The sequence below is a fragment of the Biomphalaria glabrata genome, chromosome 2 (genome assembly GCF_947242115.1).
Source record: "Biomphalaria glabrata chromosome 2, xgBioGlab47.1, whole genome shotgun sequence".
Taxonomy (NCBI): domain Eukaryota; kingdom Metazoa; phylum Mollusca; class Gastropoda; family Planorbidae; genus Biomphalaria; species Biomphalaria glabrata.
In genome coordinates, this window is record NC_074712.1 from 1,872,965 (window position 1) to 1,889,659 (window position 16,695).

General features: G+C 38.7%; 2 protein-coding genes across 2 annotated transcripts; both read right to left on the bottom strand.

Annotated features, from left to right (window-relative positions):
* Nucleotides 1-665: 665 nt before the first annotated feature.
* On the bottom strand, nucleotides 666-1,763 carry LOC106070340 (neuropeptide receptor 22-like). The gene has a single exon (XM_056022121.1). It carries the CDS (start codon nucleotides 1,761-1,763, stop codon nucleotides 666-668), a length of 1,098 nt encoding a protein of 365 aa, XP_055878096.1.
* A 13,247-nt stretch (nucleotides 1,764-15,010) lies between these two features.
* Nucleotides 15,011-16,129, bottom strand: LOC106053647 (uncharacterized). Its single transcript, XM_013209233.2, has one exon. The coding sequence runs from the start codon at nucleotides 16,127-16,129 to the stop codon at nucleotides 15,011-15,013; it is 1,119 nt and encodes a 372-aa protein (XP_013064687.2).
* Nucleotides 16,130-16,695: the final 566 nt, after the last annotated feature.

A 16,695-nucleotide genomic window follows, 5' to 3' on the forward strand; every position in this document is an offset into this window, starting at 1 on the left:
AGCATGTAAGGTAACATGAAAGGTAGCATGGAAGGTAGCATGGAAGGTAGCATGAAAGGTAACATGGAAGGTAGTATGTAAGGTAGCATGTAAGGTAGCATGTAAGGTAGTAAGTAAGGTAACATGGAAGGTAGCATGGAAGGTAGCATTGAAGGTAACATGGAAGGTAACATGGAAGGTAGCATGTAAGGTAGCATGTAAGGTAGCATGAAAGATAGCATGGAAGGTAGCATGGAAGGCAGCATGGAGATAGCATGGAAGGTAGCATGGAAGGTAGCATGGAAGGTAGCATGGAAGGTGGCCTGGAAGGTAGCATTGGAAGGTAGCATAAAGAGTCGTGTCAAGGACAGCCGCTGACCGGGACTAGAGGAAGGGTTTTGGTCACGCGATTTGTCACGCGAACGGTCACGATTGCCCCACGACATAAGTGTAGGAAGAGACGGGACTGCACCTTGGCTTGCATTAAAGACACAATCCTTATGGCTACATATGAGAATAGTAAAAAAAAAAAAAAGTAAAATTCCCCTTTCAGACCTTGTGATCTATAGTGGAGGTGGAAAGAATTAGTGACTAAGATTGTCTTGCTAAAAGAGAATGTACTTTAAAAGACTGAAATGCAAAATAAAAGAAAACATTTTATCACACGTACCTCCAAGATTTTAAATTTATTCTGTAATGCTTTTACTGCTAAGAACTAATCTAAACAGTTCTTTGAACTTCTCTCTGAAATAAGAACTCATCTTATAATAAATGAAGATGTTGACGCTTGGGTTGGTTATACCAAACACGTGACCAAAAGACCAGAGCGTCAGGAAAAGAAGACCCAGCTTGCCCTCTGGAGAAAAATCTGGCATGAACACGGTCACCAAAGACAGAATGACCATTGGTAAGTAATACACGATAAGGACAGTGGCCAAAATGATGACCAGTTGGGACATTTTTTTGTCCCTAACGCTCAAAGAATATTTTTGTTTGTCGTTGGTAGTGTTCCGGTTTCGCCATTCGGACTTCCGTCTTATCAGGAGAACTAGGCCAAGTGTAAGGGAGACGACCACGATAATACCAACGAACAGGAAAATGGCATGGATGATGAACGTCAGCCCCTGCATCGCTGGTCTATTGCTGGTGAAAACTAAACCCAGAGTTGAGGTATTTCTACCAGGTACAACCACCCAGTCGATGTAAATAGTAGTATACTCCGGTATCAGTGTCAGCACGTTAACCAAGATAATGGCAGAGACAGTTATGAAAGCCACTCGCGGAGTGATCCAAGTTCGAATCTTCAACGGAAAAGAAACACAAAGGCAGCGCTCCACCGTCATGTACACAGTGATGAACAGCGATATCCGGTGTGCGCACGCAGCCGGCCAACCCCCGATGAGGTAAAAGGCGTCGAGGATCATCCTCGAGCCAACCAGTTCTATAACCAGAGGGTTGGACACGATGTTTATCGACTGCATGGCGAAGATCTTCACAAGGTCAAACAGGGCGATAGAGAAGAGGCTGATGTTGATGGAGGTGTTTAGTCCCTGCTTGATAAACACACAGATGTTGATGGCGTTGGTCACTATCCCAAAGAGCCCTATCGCCGAGCACAGCAAGACGTGATTCACGAAGATAATGGTCTCGCTGTCAATATTTAAAGTCACAACGTCATCAATGCCATCAGAACTGATAGCGATGTTTGAACTGTTGTATGAGTTGTCAAGCTTTGGCAGGTCTCTGGTTTCCTGTAAGGCTTCATTGTTCAGAGATGCTGACATAACTTTAGGATTCAATAATTTCACAGATCATATCCTCGAAAGATCATTGCTGTATAAACATGAACACACCTAGGACGTAATCACCTGACTGTATTTTATAAGATAAGATAACATAAGATAAGATAAGACAGTTTCCACGTCCTCACACATGTAAACAGTCCAAGAAAGTGTCTTCTGTTTTGATTTTATCAACTTGCAAGATCGATAAACAGTCGAATCATCCGAACAAAATAATTTTCATTTTAATACTATTTTTTCTTCTTCGTTAAATTTCTAATGCACCCTTTTCAACATGAAAGAAACTTAGAAACCCCTTTACGGCTCGCGATTTAAGATTTTACCATCACATAGAGGATACAAGACAATGATCACAAAACTAATCCAACAACTCTAATATTCATTGAATCCAATCCAACTTTCTTTCACACGTAACTTTAAAGTCAAACTGTCGTTTGATCCTAGTCTTTATTCAATTCACTATTAATATAATATTTTGTTATGTGTAATGCGCAAATGTAAGATGAATTTCCTGAAAGAGAATAAAGATACAATATTGTTTACTAGGAACTTGTTGTTATCAATGTCAAGGTCGCTTCTGGATTGCATTTCTGAAGGAAACAAAAAAGCAAAAACATAACGTCTGCTGAATGTACAGTGTCAGTTATCTACTCAGCATCTATCACACGAAGTCTATAGGTGGCGCGGTGGCTTCCGAACCGGGGGTCCCGAATTCGAATCCTGGTGAAGGCTGGGATTTTTAATTTTGGGATCTTTGGGCGCCTCTGAATCCACCCAGCTCTACCAGACATTAGTTGGGGAAAAGTAAAGGCGGTTGGTTGTTGTGCTGGCCACATGACACCCTTGTTAACCGTAGGCCACAAAAACAGATGACCTTTACATTATCTGTCCTATAGACCACAAGGTCTGATGTGAATACTTTACTTACTTACTTTCCCACGAAGTCTATATAAAACAACTTACTAAAACTAGAAGTAGGTCGATAACAACTCCTTCCTCCCTAGTGCTATTAGAGCATGGAATGGGCTGTACAAATACTCCTTCTTTCCTAGTGCTATTAGAGCATGGAATGGGCTGTACAAATACTCCTTCTTCCCTAGTGCTATTAGAACATGGAATAGGTTGCCTAAGCTACCCAGGAAAATCAGTGACTTGGCAGAATTGACCTCATTCACCAACATTAAACAAATAAAATGTACGATCTCATGTTTAATTCATGATAGCTGTCACGTGACAGCTTTTTCCCCCGTTGTTTTATCAATATGATCACGTGACTATATGTTGTTTGTTTACGATTGGTGAATGAGGTCATTTAAGTCATTGGTTAATATGCATGACTAAATGCATGACGCGTAGGACGTAATCATCTTTCGTTTTTGAAGTAACGTTTGTATTATATAAGATAAGAAGATAAGATAATTTGCTTTTAAACAAGAAAAAACAATAAAAATACTTTTTAAACAAGAAAATACTTTTTAAACAAGAAAATACTTTTTAAACAAGAAAATACTTTTTAAACAAGAAAATACTTTTTAAACAAGAAAATACTTTTTAAACAAGAAAATACTTCCTTTATGCAACTTATTGAGCGGTTGTTTTTCTCTTAAAAATTAATGAATGTTAGATTTAAAAACATGTTTTGCCCCGCTCCCCTCTCCCTTATAAAGAATCCTGGTTAAGCGAATGTATAGATCTAGTACACCTTTTAATATAGCAATGATAAACATTTCGATCTAGACTTAGAAGACAAGACGCACATTTTTATTGAACATTAAGTTATTAAACTCTTAAATCAATAAAAGCCTTACATTCGAAATGTCCAAACCCGAAAGTTCTTTCAAGAAAGCGATAGTCCTTTCAGAACCGATGTAGGATCTAGACCTAGATTTAGTCTCTAGCCAAATTTTAATTTATTTTTTACTTCAAAAAATTTTAACGGTCAAACTAGAGTTTTTCCCCATGTGGCCAACGAGCTAGTAATTCTTTCTCAGCGATATAAATCAACTGTTAAATTTCAAAGAAAATCGTTAGAGCCATTTTTGAGATCAGCGTCCGCTTACCCTCCATGAAGAAGTGACTTAAATAGAGGTGTTGTAAATACATTTATAGTATTGCATATATTCATTCAAGCATAAACTCATGCTCAGTTTACTTTACATCTTATCTTACAGATTACATCTTATCTTATCTTATAGATTACATTTGATTTTGAAAGCTCGTATAACAGTGCCAAGATATTGACACTTGTCATTAATTTTATTATTATTATTACAGGACTTTCGTTTGCGGTGTACACTACTAAGGCACTAACAGAAATAATATTTATTTGGGGGGAAATTAATTTTATCTTGGTTCCCGTAATCGTACATATATTAATTTAAATATTATTCAAATTACCGGAAAAACTATGACCTATTTTCAATAACATGAACTTTCCAGATGTACACAAGATTAAAAAAAAAAAAAAGGATTTAATAGACCTACGATATGTCTTATTATTTTCGTAGACCGTTTCGATTTATATAATATTTGAAGAAAAAAAACAGATTTTGTTAATTACACTAATACGACAAAGAAGTTCTGTACTAGATTAGGTGTACTAGTTTGTAAATTAGATTAGATTATTTGACATGATGATAGCAAAAAAAAAAAATAAGTCATGACTTTGGAGAAAGTATTGATTAGAATGTTGTTAAATGAAATTCCCCCCTTCCACCTCCTTCAAATTTGAAATAATACAGCAATAGATCTATATGTGTGTGTGTGTGTGTGTCTTCAGGCGGTTGATAATTTGATAATATATGTTCATGTCTAGTGTGTATTGATCTCAGAATTGCCATGTTCTTTATCGCGAACTACTGACTAAATCTACTGGCAAGATTTGCTAAAACTTAGAGCATCCCTCACTGTTAGGCGGATGGAGCGCTACTGACTAAATCTACAGGCAAGATTTACTAAAACTTAGAGCCTCCCGCACTGTTAGACGGATGGAGCGCTACTGACTAAATCTACAGGCAAGATTTACTAAAACTTAGAGCCTCCCGCACTGTTAGACGGATGGAGCGCTACTGACTAAATCTACTGGCAAGATTTACTAAGACTTAGAGCCTCCCTCACTGTTAGGCGGATGGAGCGCTACTGACTAAATCTACAGGCAAGATTTGCTAAAACTTAGAGCCTCCCTCACTGTTAGGCGGATGGAGCGCTACTGGCTAATTCTACAGGCAAGATTTACTAAAACTTATAGCCTCCCTCACTGTTAGGCGGATGGAGCGCTACTGACTAAATCTACAGGCAAGATTTGCTAAAACTTAGAGCATTCCGCACTGTTAGGCGGATAGAGCGCTACTGACTAAATCTACAGGCAAGATTTGCTCAAACTTAGAGTCTCCCGCACTGTTAGCGGATGGAGCGCTACTGACTAAATCTACAGGCAAGATTTACTAAAACTTAGAGCCTCCCTCACTGTTAGGCAATTGGAGCGCTACTGACTAAATCTACAGGCAAGATTTGCTCAAACTTAGAGTCTCCCGCACTGTTTGCGGATGGAGCGCTACTGACTAAATCTACAGGCAAGATTTACTAAAACTTAGAGCCTCCCGCACTGTTAGGCAATTGGAGCGCTACTGACTAAATCTAGTGGCAAGATTTGCTAAAACTTAGAGCCTCCCGCACTGTTAGGCGGATGGAGCGCTACTGACCAAATCTACAGGCAAGATTTACTAAAACTTAGAGCCTCCCGCACTGTTAGGCGGATGGAGCGCTACTGACTAAATCTACAGGCAAGATTTACTAAAACTTAGAGCCTCCCTCACTGTTAGGCGAATAGAGCGCTACTGACTAAATCTACAGGCAAGATTTGCTAAAACTTAGAGCCTCCCAAACTGTTAGCGGATGGAGCGCTACTGACTAAATCTACAGGCAAGATTTACTAAAACTTAGAGCCTCCCTCACTGTTAGGCGGATGGAGCGCTACTGGCTAATTCTACAGGCAAGATTTACTAAAACTTATAGCCTCCCTCACTGTTAGGCGTATGGAGCGCTACTGACTAAATCTACAGGCAAGATTTGCTAAAACTTAGAGCATCCCGCACTGTTAGGCGGACGGAGCGCTACTGACTAAATCTACAGGCAAGATTTGCTAAAACTTAGAGCCTCCCGCACTGTTAGACGGATGGAGCGCTACTGACTAAATCTACTGGCAAGATTTACTAAAACTGAGAGCCTCCCGCACTGTTAGGCGGATAGAGCGCTATTGACTAAATCTACAGGCAAGATTTGCTAAAACTTAGAGTATCCCGCACTGTTAGGCGGATAGAGCGCAACTGACTAAATCTACAGGCAAGATTTGCTAAAACTTAGAGCATCCCTCACTGTTAGGCGGATAGAGCGCTACTGACTAAATCTACAGGCAAGATTTGCTAAAACTTAGAGCCTCCCGCACTGTTAGCGGATGGAGCGCTACTGACTAAATCTACAGGCAAGATTTACTAAAACTTAGAGCCTCCCTCACTGTTAGGCGGATAGAGCGCTACTGACTAAATCTACAGACAAGATTTGCTAAAACTTAGAGCCTCCCGCACTATAACTCTTTTGCGTCGCGAATAGGGTTATAACAATGTGCTTAATATATATTTATACGTGGGTCAGTTATAATACCTTTAGTAAAATAATCACAAAATTTAGAAAGGCTTCAGGATAGAATACTTAAAAGTAAATTAGCAATTATTCATAAATTATTCAACCAATATCTTCAAATACAAAAACAAATAATAAAAATACTCAGAAACAAAGATAAAGGTATAGCCCCCATCCATTATGCTAGGACAAATTTTTACAAATGCCCCTTCTTCCCTAGTGCTATTAGAGCATGGAATGGGTTGCCTGAGCTAGCCAGGAAAACCAGTGACTTGGGCAGAATTTAGGTCATTGGTTAACATGCATGACTTGATGTTTTTGTTTGTAGGACGTAATCATTTTTTTTGAAGTAACGTCTGCACTTTATAAGATAAGATAATGATTGTATTTCAAGTAGGTATTTCTTTGTCTCAAAAATAGTATACAGGTAAAAAACAAAAAAAGGATGGCGACCCAAAGGCAGACCATGAATACGATGGCTTGATGATGTAGAGGCGGATCTGCAACAGCTAAGAGTTCGGACATGGGAACGAAAAGCAGAAATTAGATCTGAATGGAAAGATGTGTTGAAGCAGAGTAGCGTCCTCCATAGGCTGTACGCCACTGGGATGGATGGGTGGATAGACCTTTTGTCTCAAGGCTAATTGACTTTTTTTGTCCACAAGACATTCTGTATGGTGATCTAACAGAGCCGCTGGTCGCCCACTTTTACGCTATACGGATGTATGCAAACGCGACATGAAGCTCTTCAAAATCGACACTGGCAACTGGGAAGAGGTGGCACTGGATAGATCCACATGGAGAGAGAGCATAAAGGAAGGGTCTCGAATTGCAGACGCCATACACAACAGCAGAAAGAAGGGTGAAAATGCAACGGCGCCTGGTGATTACATATGCCCAACCTGCGACCGCAGCTGTGTATCAAGGATTGGCCTCTTTAGTCACACAAGAAGTTGCAAAGGGAAAAGATCATCTCTCGAGACGTAAAATGCCACAAACATGACTGAAATTTTTTTAAAAGTTGTGACCCCTACCACTCTAATTTTTCCCAATCCAACAAATACTAATTGCATGCTTCTATGACTTAAAATTGTATGACTGACTTTTATCATACATGTACTCTCTGTATACTTAATATCGTAGCTACATAAAATATTACCAGACCAACTAGATCTAGAATTATTTGTATTTCTTTGATCCTTCTTCCCTAGTGCCATTAGGGAATGGAATGGGTTGCCTGAATCAGCCAGGAAAACCAACGACTTAGCAGAGTTTAAATCATTGACTAACATTAATGATTAGATTGTTGCATGAAATGCGTAGGACGTAATTATCTTCTTTTTGAAGTAACGTTTTTAATAGATAAGATAAGATAACATAAAATAACATAAGAAAAGATAAGATAACATAGGATATGATAGCATAAGACAAGATAACGTAAGATAAGATCGACGGTACTGTGTGAGATTACAACAGTTCTGGCACTTGTAATTTACAAGAAATGATAAACAACGATTGTTTTAAAAATGTTTTATGTGTTTCGTATGTCTCTTAAGATTTAAAAAAATATATAACTAGTATTAGAGCACCATCCAATCTTCCAATGTTACCTGTTTGATAGAACATACATGATACACAGACTCATAAGGTTTTGAAATTACCAGTTCATTAAATGGGTAAAGATAAATAAAGGGAGATCATCCAGAATAGTAAAGGACTTTGACAGTAATTTCATTCCAGTGAGTTACCTCTCTTTGTTTTCTTTCAGGTCAGAAGTACAGCGATTCTAAAATACATATCTGTAAACCTTTAGTGCAGTGATGCCCAAAGTACGGCCCGCGGGCCAGAACCAGCCCGCGACGTGGTTCCATCCGGCCCGCCGAAACGTCGGCACAAAAAGTAGAAAATCCTTTCCCCCCTTTCAAAAAAGTTGAAAATGTATCTTTACCTTCGTTACGGCTCTCGCATTTTTCTCTGATGGATTGGTCACCATGACGTTTAACGAGTGTCCCTTTATGAGTTTATGAAATGGAACTCTGAATGTAGAGTCTACCAGAAAAAGTGAATGGATCTTTTTGTGGAACATAAGTCAACATAATTGTTTTGTAAAGAAAGTCCAACTTTTTGAGAAACAACAACATATAGAGCGGCATTATTAATATGAAGGCCTTCTTGGTATGAGCCGCGTATAAAAGATTGATTAAACTACGTCTAGAGATTGGAGGGTCGATGGGAATATTTACCAAAAAGAGACAAGAAAATAAGTGGGTGATAAAGTTAACTAAAATGTTGCTCACATTTTAAGTAGAGAGATGAAGCCATTTTTAGATGCGTAAAAAATGATATACTTTAAATATCCCATTAAATTAATGTAAGTACTACATCCAATAGTTTTAATTCGTTTCAGGTGAATTTTGATTTCATTTTTTTTTTTTTACCTTTTTGTTGATGTGGCCCGCGACACGCGTGTCGAAAGTTAAAATGGCCCGCAGGTCAAATTAGATTGAGCATCACTGCTTTAGTGTATTCATAATTCATAACCTCTCCAATTTTGTTTATATTACTTCAGTCCCCCCCCCCCCCCCAACCCCAGTACAAACTCTCACACACGTGAATAATTAATACACTTCAATAAAAAAATTAAATAAAAAACCTAATGAAGTGATAAGTTCTCATATCTGAAAAGCTTATCTTTCATCTGTATTAAATATTTACCCAATAAACGTATACAATGTTAGGGGCGGATAGCCATAACTATACCGACTGTTTCTAACTAACAAGAAAAGAATTGAGCTATAAATTTAAAATTATCTTAATGGAAGGAAGGAAGTTGATCTTCGTATCCAATCTCTATTGTTACGTCTGAAAGAATTAAAGCTAGGAATGCAATAAAGATTTATTATATATACGCACTCACGCGCACGCGAGCATATATATATATATATATGGAGGTTGAAAAAAATCCCCCTCCCCCACCAAAAACCAATAACCCTTTTAAAAATTACTGGCTACGCCCGTGTCATCATATGATGTCAGTTTTGTTTTTAATGATACAAGATACAAATCAAACAAGTTAGATATAAATAATACTATGAAAAATTATATTTAAAAAAACAGCTTATATAGAATGAAATTGCATCATGTATTTCAAATCAATGGAGTCATACATTTTTAATAGATATAGACAAACAATAATAAATCTGTGCGGTTTGAAATATTTGCATTAATTTATTAATTGTTATTGTATAGCCCAACTTTCATGCTTTCGTCATGCCTTGTGCGCTATGGTCCAATGACTTTTGAGGACCACTGGGGAAAAAAAAAGTTGCTAGAGTCTGACTTCATGATGGAAGTCCGACGTGTTTTGCCATTGACCTATTCAAGTACTTTAGACCACTGAGACAGAGAGAGTGGCTTGATATCAGCAATGTAGTAAACAAACTCTTACAAAATGGTGTAATTAAAAGCATAACAAGAAAACAAAATGTTCAATTCATAAATCCTAGAAAACATTATTTTACTCCGGCTGTTACATAGTCGATATTATTTCAGGGTAACACTCTATATTTTTCACATTATGTTTCATAACATGTTACTCTCTGAGCATTTTTAGATTGTTATTATTATCATTATTGTAATGACACAAGATGCGTAGAGGTTAATCGGGTTTTTCCATAGTGACGTGACGAGTAATTAAAAAAGTAGGAGAACGGAACTAGAAGAGTAACGGACACTACGCCTTAGAGGACGATGCTAGGCTAGCGACGACAGACGACTGTGCCCTTTTTATTGTTCATTAAATTGTTGAAAGTTATCAGCCTGCGTTATCAAGTATATTCTTTATTCATTCTGTTGCTGTGTCTTCTATGGACTCGCATGCACCATTAACATATATGATCATCAACGAAATAGACCATCAACATTATTACTACTTTTAGTAGAGCTCTCTTAGTATCTTCACAACGCTGCCTCTAGGCGATCAGCAAATACAGTTTTACTCAAGTGAAATCTCGAATTGAACATTTCTAGCCTACATCGGGATTTAAAATTATTGCTTCCTTAAATAGGTAGTCCAGCGGTTTATGGAACTCAGCCAAAACACATCTACAGGGTGGCCCAAAAGTAGGTTTACTAAGACTAAGACTAAGACTGCTTTATTGATCCTTATGGAAATTTGTTGTGATTACAAGGACTCTTATCTCATATAAAGACAACACAACAGAAACATACACATAAATAGAACAGACACAACATAAAGAGTTCATTCAGCGACTACACACAGGCATCTTGGTGCATTTCATGTTCCCTGATCAACGAGCACTGGCGGATCCAGGGGGGGGGGCGGTAGGGGCGATCGCCCCCCCCACTCGGCCGACCCCCCCCCCCCCCGAAGGGGGGGGCGGACGAACTTTAGTATAGGATTCACACAATTTGTATACGAATTTATTACTTATGTTAAAAATATATACTAATTATTTATATTTCAACCTATTTTTAGATTATTTCGCCCCCACCCTCTAGTATGTTGGCCGATTTGGTAGGGTCGGGAGGGGGCGATGGTATCAATCCCGCCCCCCCCCTTAACTTTCGAGTGGGGGGGGGCGGTCCAATTTATTAGTAGAAATCACAGCCTGCTAACAAAATCAATTAAATATCTATATCCTTGTAACTTGTTATTGATATTTTAACCGATCTTTATATTATGTCGTTCCCTGTTTGCCGATTGGTGTGGGGAGGGGACGAATACCTCTTCTGCCCTTCCCACCTAAACCCTTTGAGTGGGGGGGGGCGGTCCGTTTTTATTGAGAAATCATAGTTTGTGAACAAAATTAGTTGAATTAATATATACATTTTATATTATGTCGCTCCCTTTCTGGTATTTTGGCCAATAGGTGGGGTGAGGGGGGGGGCGATTGCATGTACTGCCCTCCCCACTCTAGCCCTCTGAGTGCTGGGGGGGGCGGTCCTATTTTTGTGGAGAATCATAGTTTGTGAATAAAATTAGTTGAATATCTATATAATATAAACTACGTATTGATATGTGACCCATTGTAAATATGTCGTACCACACTCTAATCTCAAATTGTATCATTAGCAAATTTAAATGAAAAAGGGTTGTACCAGGTGGGAGGGGCGATACATGCAATCGCATTTCCCCCATCGGACAAATCAATACTTTTTCTTTTTGTATTATAGTTAAGAAATTACAAAATTTAAAAATCTGTCACTAATATAATTTATATATACTATAAATTAAATTCTTATATCGAGTCGCCCCATACCTATTCTTTAATGCCAAGTGCAATCTTTAGCAGAAATTAGTAAAGGAGCGAGGATTAATCGTTTTCACTCTACCGCCATTCCCATTTTTTTTTAACCTGAACAGAACCAATACTTTTTCTTTTTTGTATTATAGTAAGAAATTACAAAATTAAAAAAATCTGTCACTAATATAATTTATATATGCTATAAAGTAAATTCTTATATCGAGTCGCCCCACCCCTCTTCTTTAATGCAAAATGCAATCTTTAGCAGAAATTATAAAAAGGAGGGAGGATTAATCGTTTTCATTTTACCGCCCTTCCCCTTTCCAGACAGAGTTTTTGTAATTTCACATGAAGTTATCATAAGTATTTTAAGAAAGACTTAGCATTGGAAAAGTTAGAATTCAAACGAAATTTTTCAGTATAAGAGTCATGATTGAGATGAGTTCTAAACTCAAATAAAGTTTTCATAGTCGCTTTTTCCCAACCTTTACTCAATCTGATATTTTTCTAGCTAAATAAATTTGGGACTATAACTCACAATTTATGCTGAATACTATTTATCGAATAAGTTTTTTTTCGGCGGCGATCCTCAAAGCAAAAATCTAAATACGTGGGGTATCCTATCTTTTCAAGGAACAAATCGGTTTTATTTGCAATGTATTATGGGTCTATAAATTCAAATTAGAATATTTTTCAAGTACAACATTATTCGAAAGGTCGTTTTTTTTAATAGTATGAATAATGAGCTTCAGGTCAGGAGAATGCGTTTCTGCAGTGAAGAATGCAAGAAAACGCTTTTGGCGTCGGGGCTTCGCCCCGAACTTCATTTATGGGTAATGAGTTGTAGATGTCTGGAGAATGCGTTTCTGCAATGAAGAATGCAAGAAAACGCTTTTGGCGTCGGGGCTTCGCCCCGAACTACATTGTGAAGAATGAGCTGTACTTGTCAGGAGAATGCGTATCTGCAGTCAAAAAAGGAAGAAAACGCTTATGGCGTCGGGGCTTCGCCCCGAACTCCATTGATGAATAATGAGCTGTACTTGTCAGGAGAATGCGTTTCTGCAGTGAAAAAAGCAAGAAAACGCTTATGGCGTCGGGGCTTCGCCCCGAACTTCACCAGAGAACCGTATAGCGCTGCCACAGTTGTTTTGTTTTTCGCCGAAGGTTGAGAAATGCTGCTTTTTTTATTCTCATATATATATATATATATATATATATATATATATATATATATATATATATATATGTGTGTGTGTGTGTGTGTGCGTGTGTGTGTGTGTGTGTGCGCGCGCGCGCTGTATGCACGTTTATGCGTAGGGTTAAGGTTTACTGGGCGTTAGGGTTAGGGTTTGGAAAAAAATCGCCCCCCCCCCCACTCCAAAGTTCTGGATCCGCTAGTGTCAACGAGTGGCGTTGATATAGTCTGACCGAGTGAGGTACGAACGGGTATTTGTACCGCTCTGTTCTTGTCTTGATTGACAGTAGTCGCCCGTCGCCACGACTTGACGTAGTTATGATGGAGCGGGTGGCTGTTGTCTTCCAAGATTTTTCCGATTTTTCTTAGACATTTCTGTTCATAAAGTTCATTCAAATATGCTAATTTTGTGCGTGTGATTTTTGATGCCCTCTTTATGATGTTCTCTAGTCGGCTCAACAGTTTAGATGAAGCGTTGCCTTGCCAACAAGTCATTCCATATGTTGGCAGTTTTTGCATAGTTGGGCCGTAAAAAGTATCTAAGATCTTCTTATTTAGTTTAAAGCCATTGAATTTGTATAGGAAAAAAATAGTTGCTGGGCTTTTTTCTTAGCCAGAGTTCCAAGGTGGTCTTCCCATGAGAGCTTGTTATCAATGATGACGCCTAGATATTTATAAGATTTCACTTGTTGTTTCATATAGTCTTTATCTGGAGTTCGTGTATCAGTTGTTTGTTCTTTCTGAAATCTATGATAAGTTCTTGAGTTTTTGTGACATTCAGTTCTAGAAAGTTGTCAGTGCACCAGTTTGTAAACTCTTGATACAGAGTCTACTTAATGACAATGTCATTGATTCCGAAGTTTAATGATAAGTGCAGTGTTAACTATTTATTTGAATGTTTCACGAATCACATGTGCCCATGTGGTGATATCACTACGCCTACGGAATACGCAGAACCGTGAATGGCGTAAACGGTATACGCAGAACTTATTGCGACTGGACGGCTTTTGCAAATTTGTCTGCTGTGCTGTACGAGATGCCAAAAAAATATGTAGATTCTTAAATTCTAGAACAATAGATTTATTCCATTTAATTTATTAACATAAATCTACTAATCTCATTTATAATATGTAGCGCTTGATCTACTACGTTACCTACGCATTCATACAGATTTTAATATATAGATTGAATAGGTTTAACTATACTAATAAAGATGTGTTATTTGGATCTATACGGTGTTAGGGAATACGTTACACAAAAAAAACGAGCTTGGGTTTTTCTAACATCTGATGCTTGGTGTGTAATAGTAAAACAGCACCTACCTAAATAAACCGTAAATAGAGAGCAAATGTCTATATTTATTGTAGTATATATAGGTCTGTGACTTTTATAGTATATAACTTTCGTAACTTCTATAGAGATATGACTTTTGTAATTTCTTTTACTGAAAATTTTGGCTATTCGCCTCTGACACATATATAATTTGTATATGCAGCAACAAAGCCCATTGTTTGTGTTAACAGGTCTAACGATTTTCCGCTGCCCAAGTGTCGAATTATCAAAGAATTAGTCTACGTCAGTTTCCCAAACTTTTTCCTTAACGGAACACTTCGCACATTCCGAGTATTTAGCGGAACACTTCGCTTATTTTTTTAGAGATTAATTCAGGTGGTGGCCTACTAGTTATTTTTCCAGGTTGCTGAGGAAAAAAGAACAATGCTGGAAGAAGAAAAACGCCAGAGTTGAAAAGCAAGGCAAACGACACTAGCTCCAGCTGGAATAACATGCCCAGTGTGCGGCCGAACATTCCGGGCTCACACAGGTCTCACCAGCCACATGAGGAGGCATAAAACCCCAGTGCAAAGCCCTCAGCCCCCTGGATGTGGTCATCATCGAACCACGATGGACGAACTACATATATATATATAATTTATTCCAGTGATTCATGGAACACCTATTCAGGCCTGGCGGAACACTACGGTTCCGCGGAACACAGTTTGGGAAAAAATGGTCTACGCGTTAACTGTAAATCTACTTTTGGTCCACCCAGTATATTTTAGGTTAAATAAAAACTTAGATTAGATACTACTGCTCTAAGGTTATTTGTACAAGATCGATGAGCCAATAGACTATATTGTGCTATTAATGGTGCTAAAAGAATAAGCCGTCAGGTCTTCCTCTGACTTCCTGCCTTCTTCTTCTCTTTGGCCACTTCCAATGGCGGGAAACAGCTTGTGAAAATTCTTTCTATATTTAGAGCTCATTTTGTAATACGTGAAAATATTCACGCTGGCGTTCACGGAATGTGCCAGGAAAGCAAACGACCAGGCAGAGTGAAACACGTTGGACTCTTTCCCAACTACGCTGAAATCTGGCAACGTTGAGGACAGGATGGAAAAGACGACCGTTGGAGTGTAGCAGACGATCAGAATGATGGCCACGAGAATAACCATTGCGATCGTTTTCCTGTCCCTAGCGATGGTAGCCTCGTTTTGTTTAAGGTTAGACACCGTGCTTTTTCTCCACTTGCCTGTGCTATTCAACCTGGCAACCAGGATGGCGGTCAATAAGATGACGGATATGAATGAAACGATGGCCAGGGAAGCGTGGAAAGTGAAAACCAAACCTTCCGTAATTGGTCTGTTGCTTCTGAAAGCCAAACCCAGCATGGTTCTGTTTTTCGAAGGGTAAAAATTCCAATCGAAATACACGGTAGAATATTCCGGAACCAGCGTCAGAATGTTGATGAGATAAATGACTGTCAGTGCCGCCACTGATCTCTTCGGCGTGACAATTCTTTTCACCTTCAGGGGCAGAAGTATGGAGATGCACCTTTCAGCTGTGATATACACCGTGATCCAGCTGGTGATTCTCGCTGCGCAGCCGTGAGGCCACCCGGCTGTCAGATATTGCACCTCTGTAAAGACAATATCTGAGTTAACATTATCAATGTAAGGGTTGAGGCAGACATTAAGCCACAGAAGAGTGACCAGACTGACCAGGTCAGAGATGGCCATGGCGAAGAAGCTGACGTTCATGGAAGTGTTCAATCCTTCTTTCAAGAATACGCACATATTGATGACGTTCGCAGCAATGCCGAACAGACCAATCGCCGTGCTCAGGACAACGTGATTAACGAAGATGAACACGATTCGCGCTTCGTCGCTGAGCAGACCTTGACCTTCAACTGATGTGTTGGCGCCTTTATTCTCAGAAGCTGTAAGACCAGCGCTGCCGTTGAAGTTCATAGTTTCGCTGCCTGGTAATAAGATAAGATAAGATAAGATAATTGTTATTGACCCAATCAAATGGAAATTCAGTTTGACTGCAATTGACAAATTCAGCGTAACTACTATACAATAACAATATAGATGCAAATACGAACAACATTCACTCACGAAACACAAACACACTCATAACCAGCGCTTTATGAATTAGACTTCTATGTACTTCTCGATGATGACAGATGATCTTGTAACACTCTGACCGAAAGTGGCATAAAGGAGTTTTAAAATCTTTCTGTTTTAGTTCTAATGGAAAGGAGACGACCACTTCGTTCAGATCTTATGTAACAGTGGTTTAATGGGTGCAAGGTTGTCTTTAAGACTCGCGAGTGATTGGTAAGGCATCTTTCATGAAAAATTTCAAGAGATGGTAGCTGTGTTTGAGTGATACACGATGCTTTTTTAATTAATCTATTTAGTCTAAGTCTTTGTGCCAGTGAAGTATTACCAGCAGGGGATGGCAAAGTTAATTAGACTGCTGATGGTTGCTGTATAAAAAAGTTTATTTTTTGTTTTGTCGATGTTAAATT

What these genes read in the sequence shown, in the direction of transcription:
- LOC106053647 (XM_013209233.2), bottom strand. Translation starts at nt 16,129, where the DNA reads ATGAACTTCAACGGCAGCGCTGGTCTTACAGCTTCTGAGAATAAAGGC.
- LOC106070340 (XM_056022121.1), bottom strand. Translation starts at nt 1,763, where the DNA reads ATGTCAGCATCTCTGAACAATGAAGCCTTACAGGAAACCAGAGACCTG.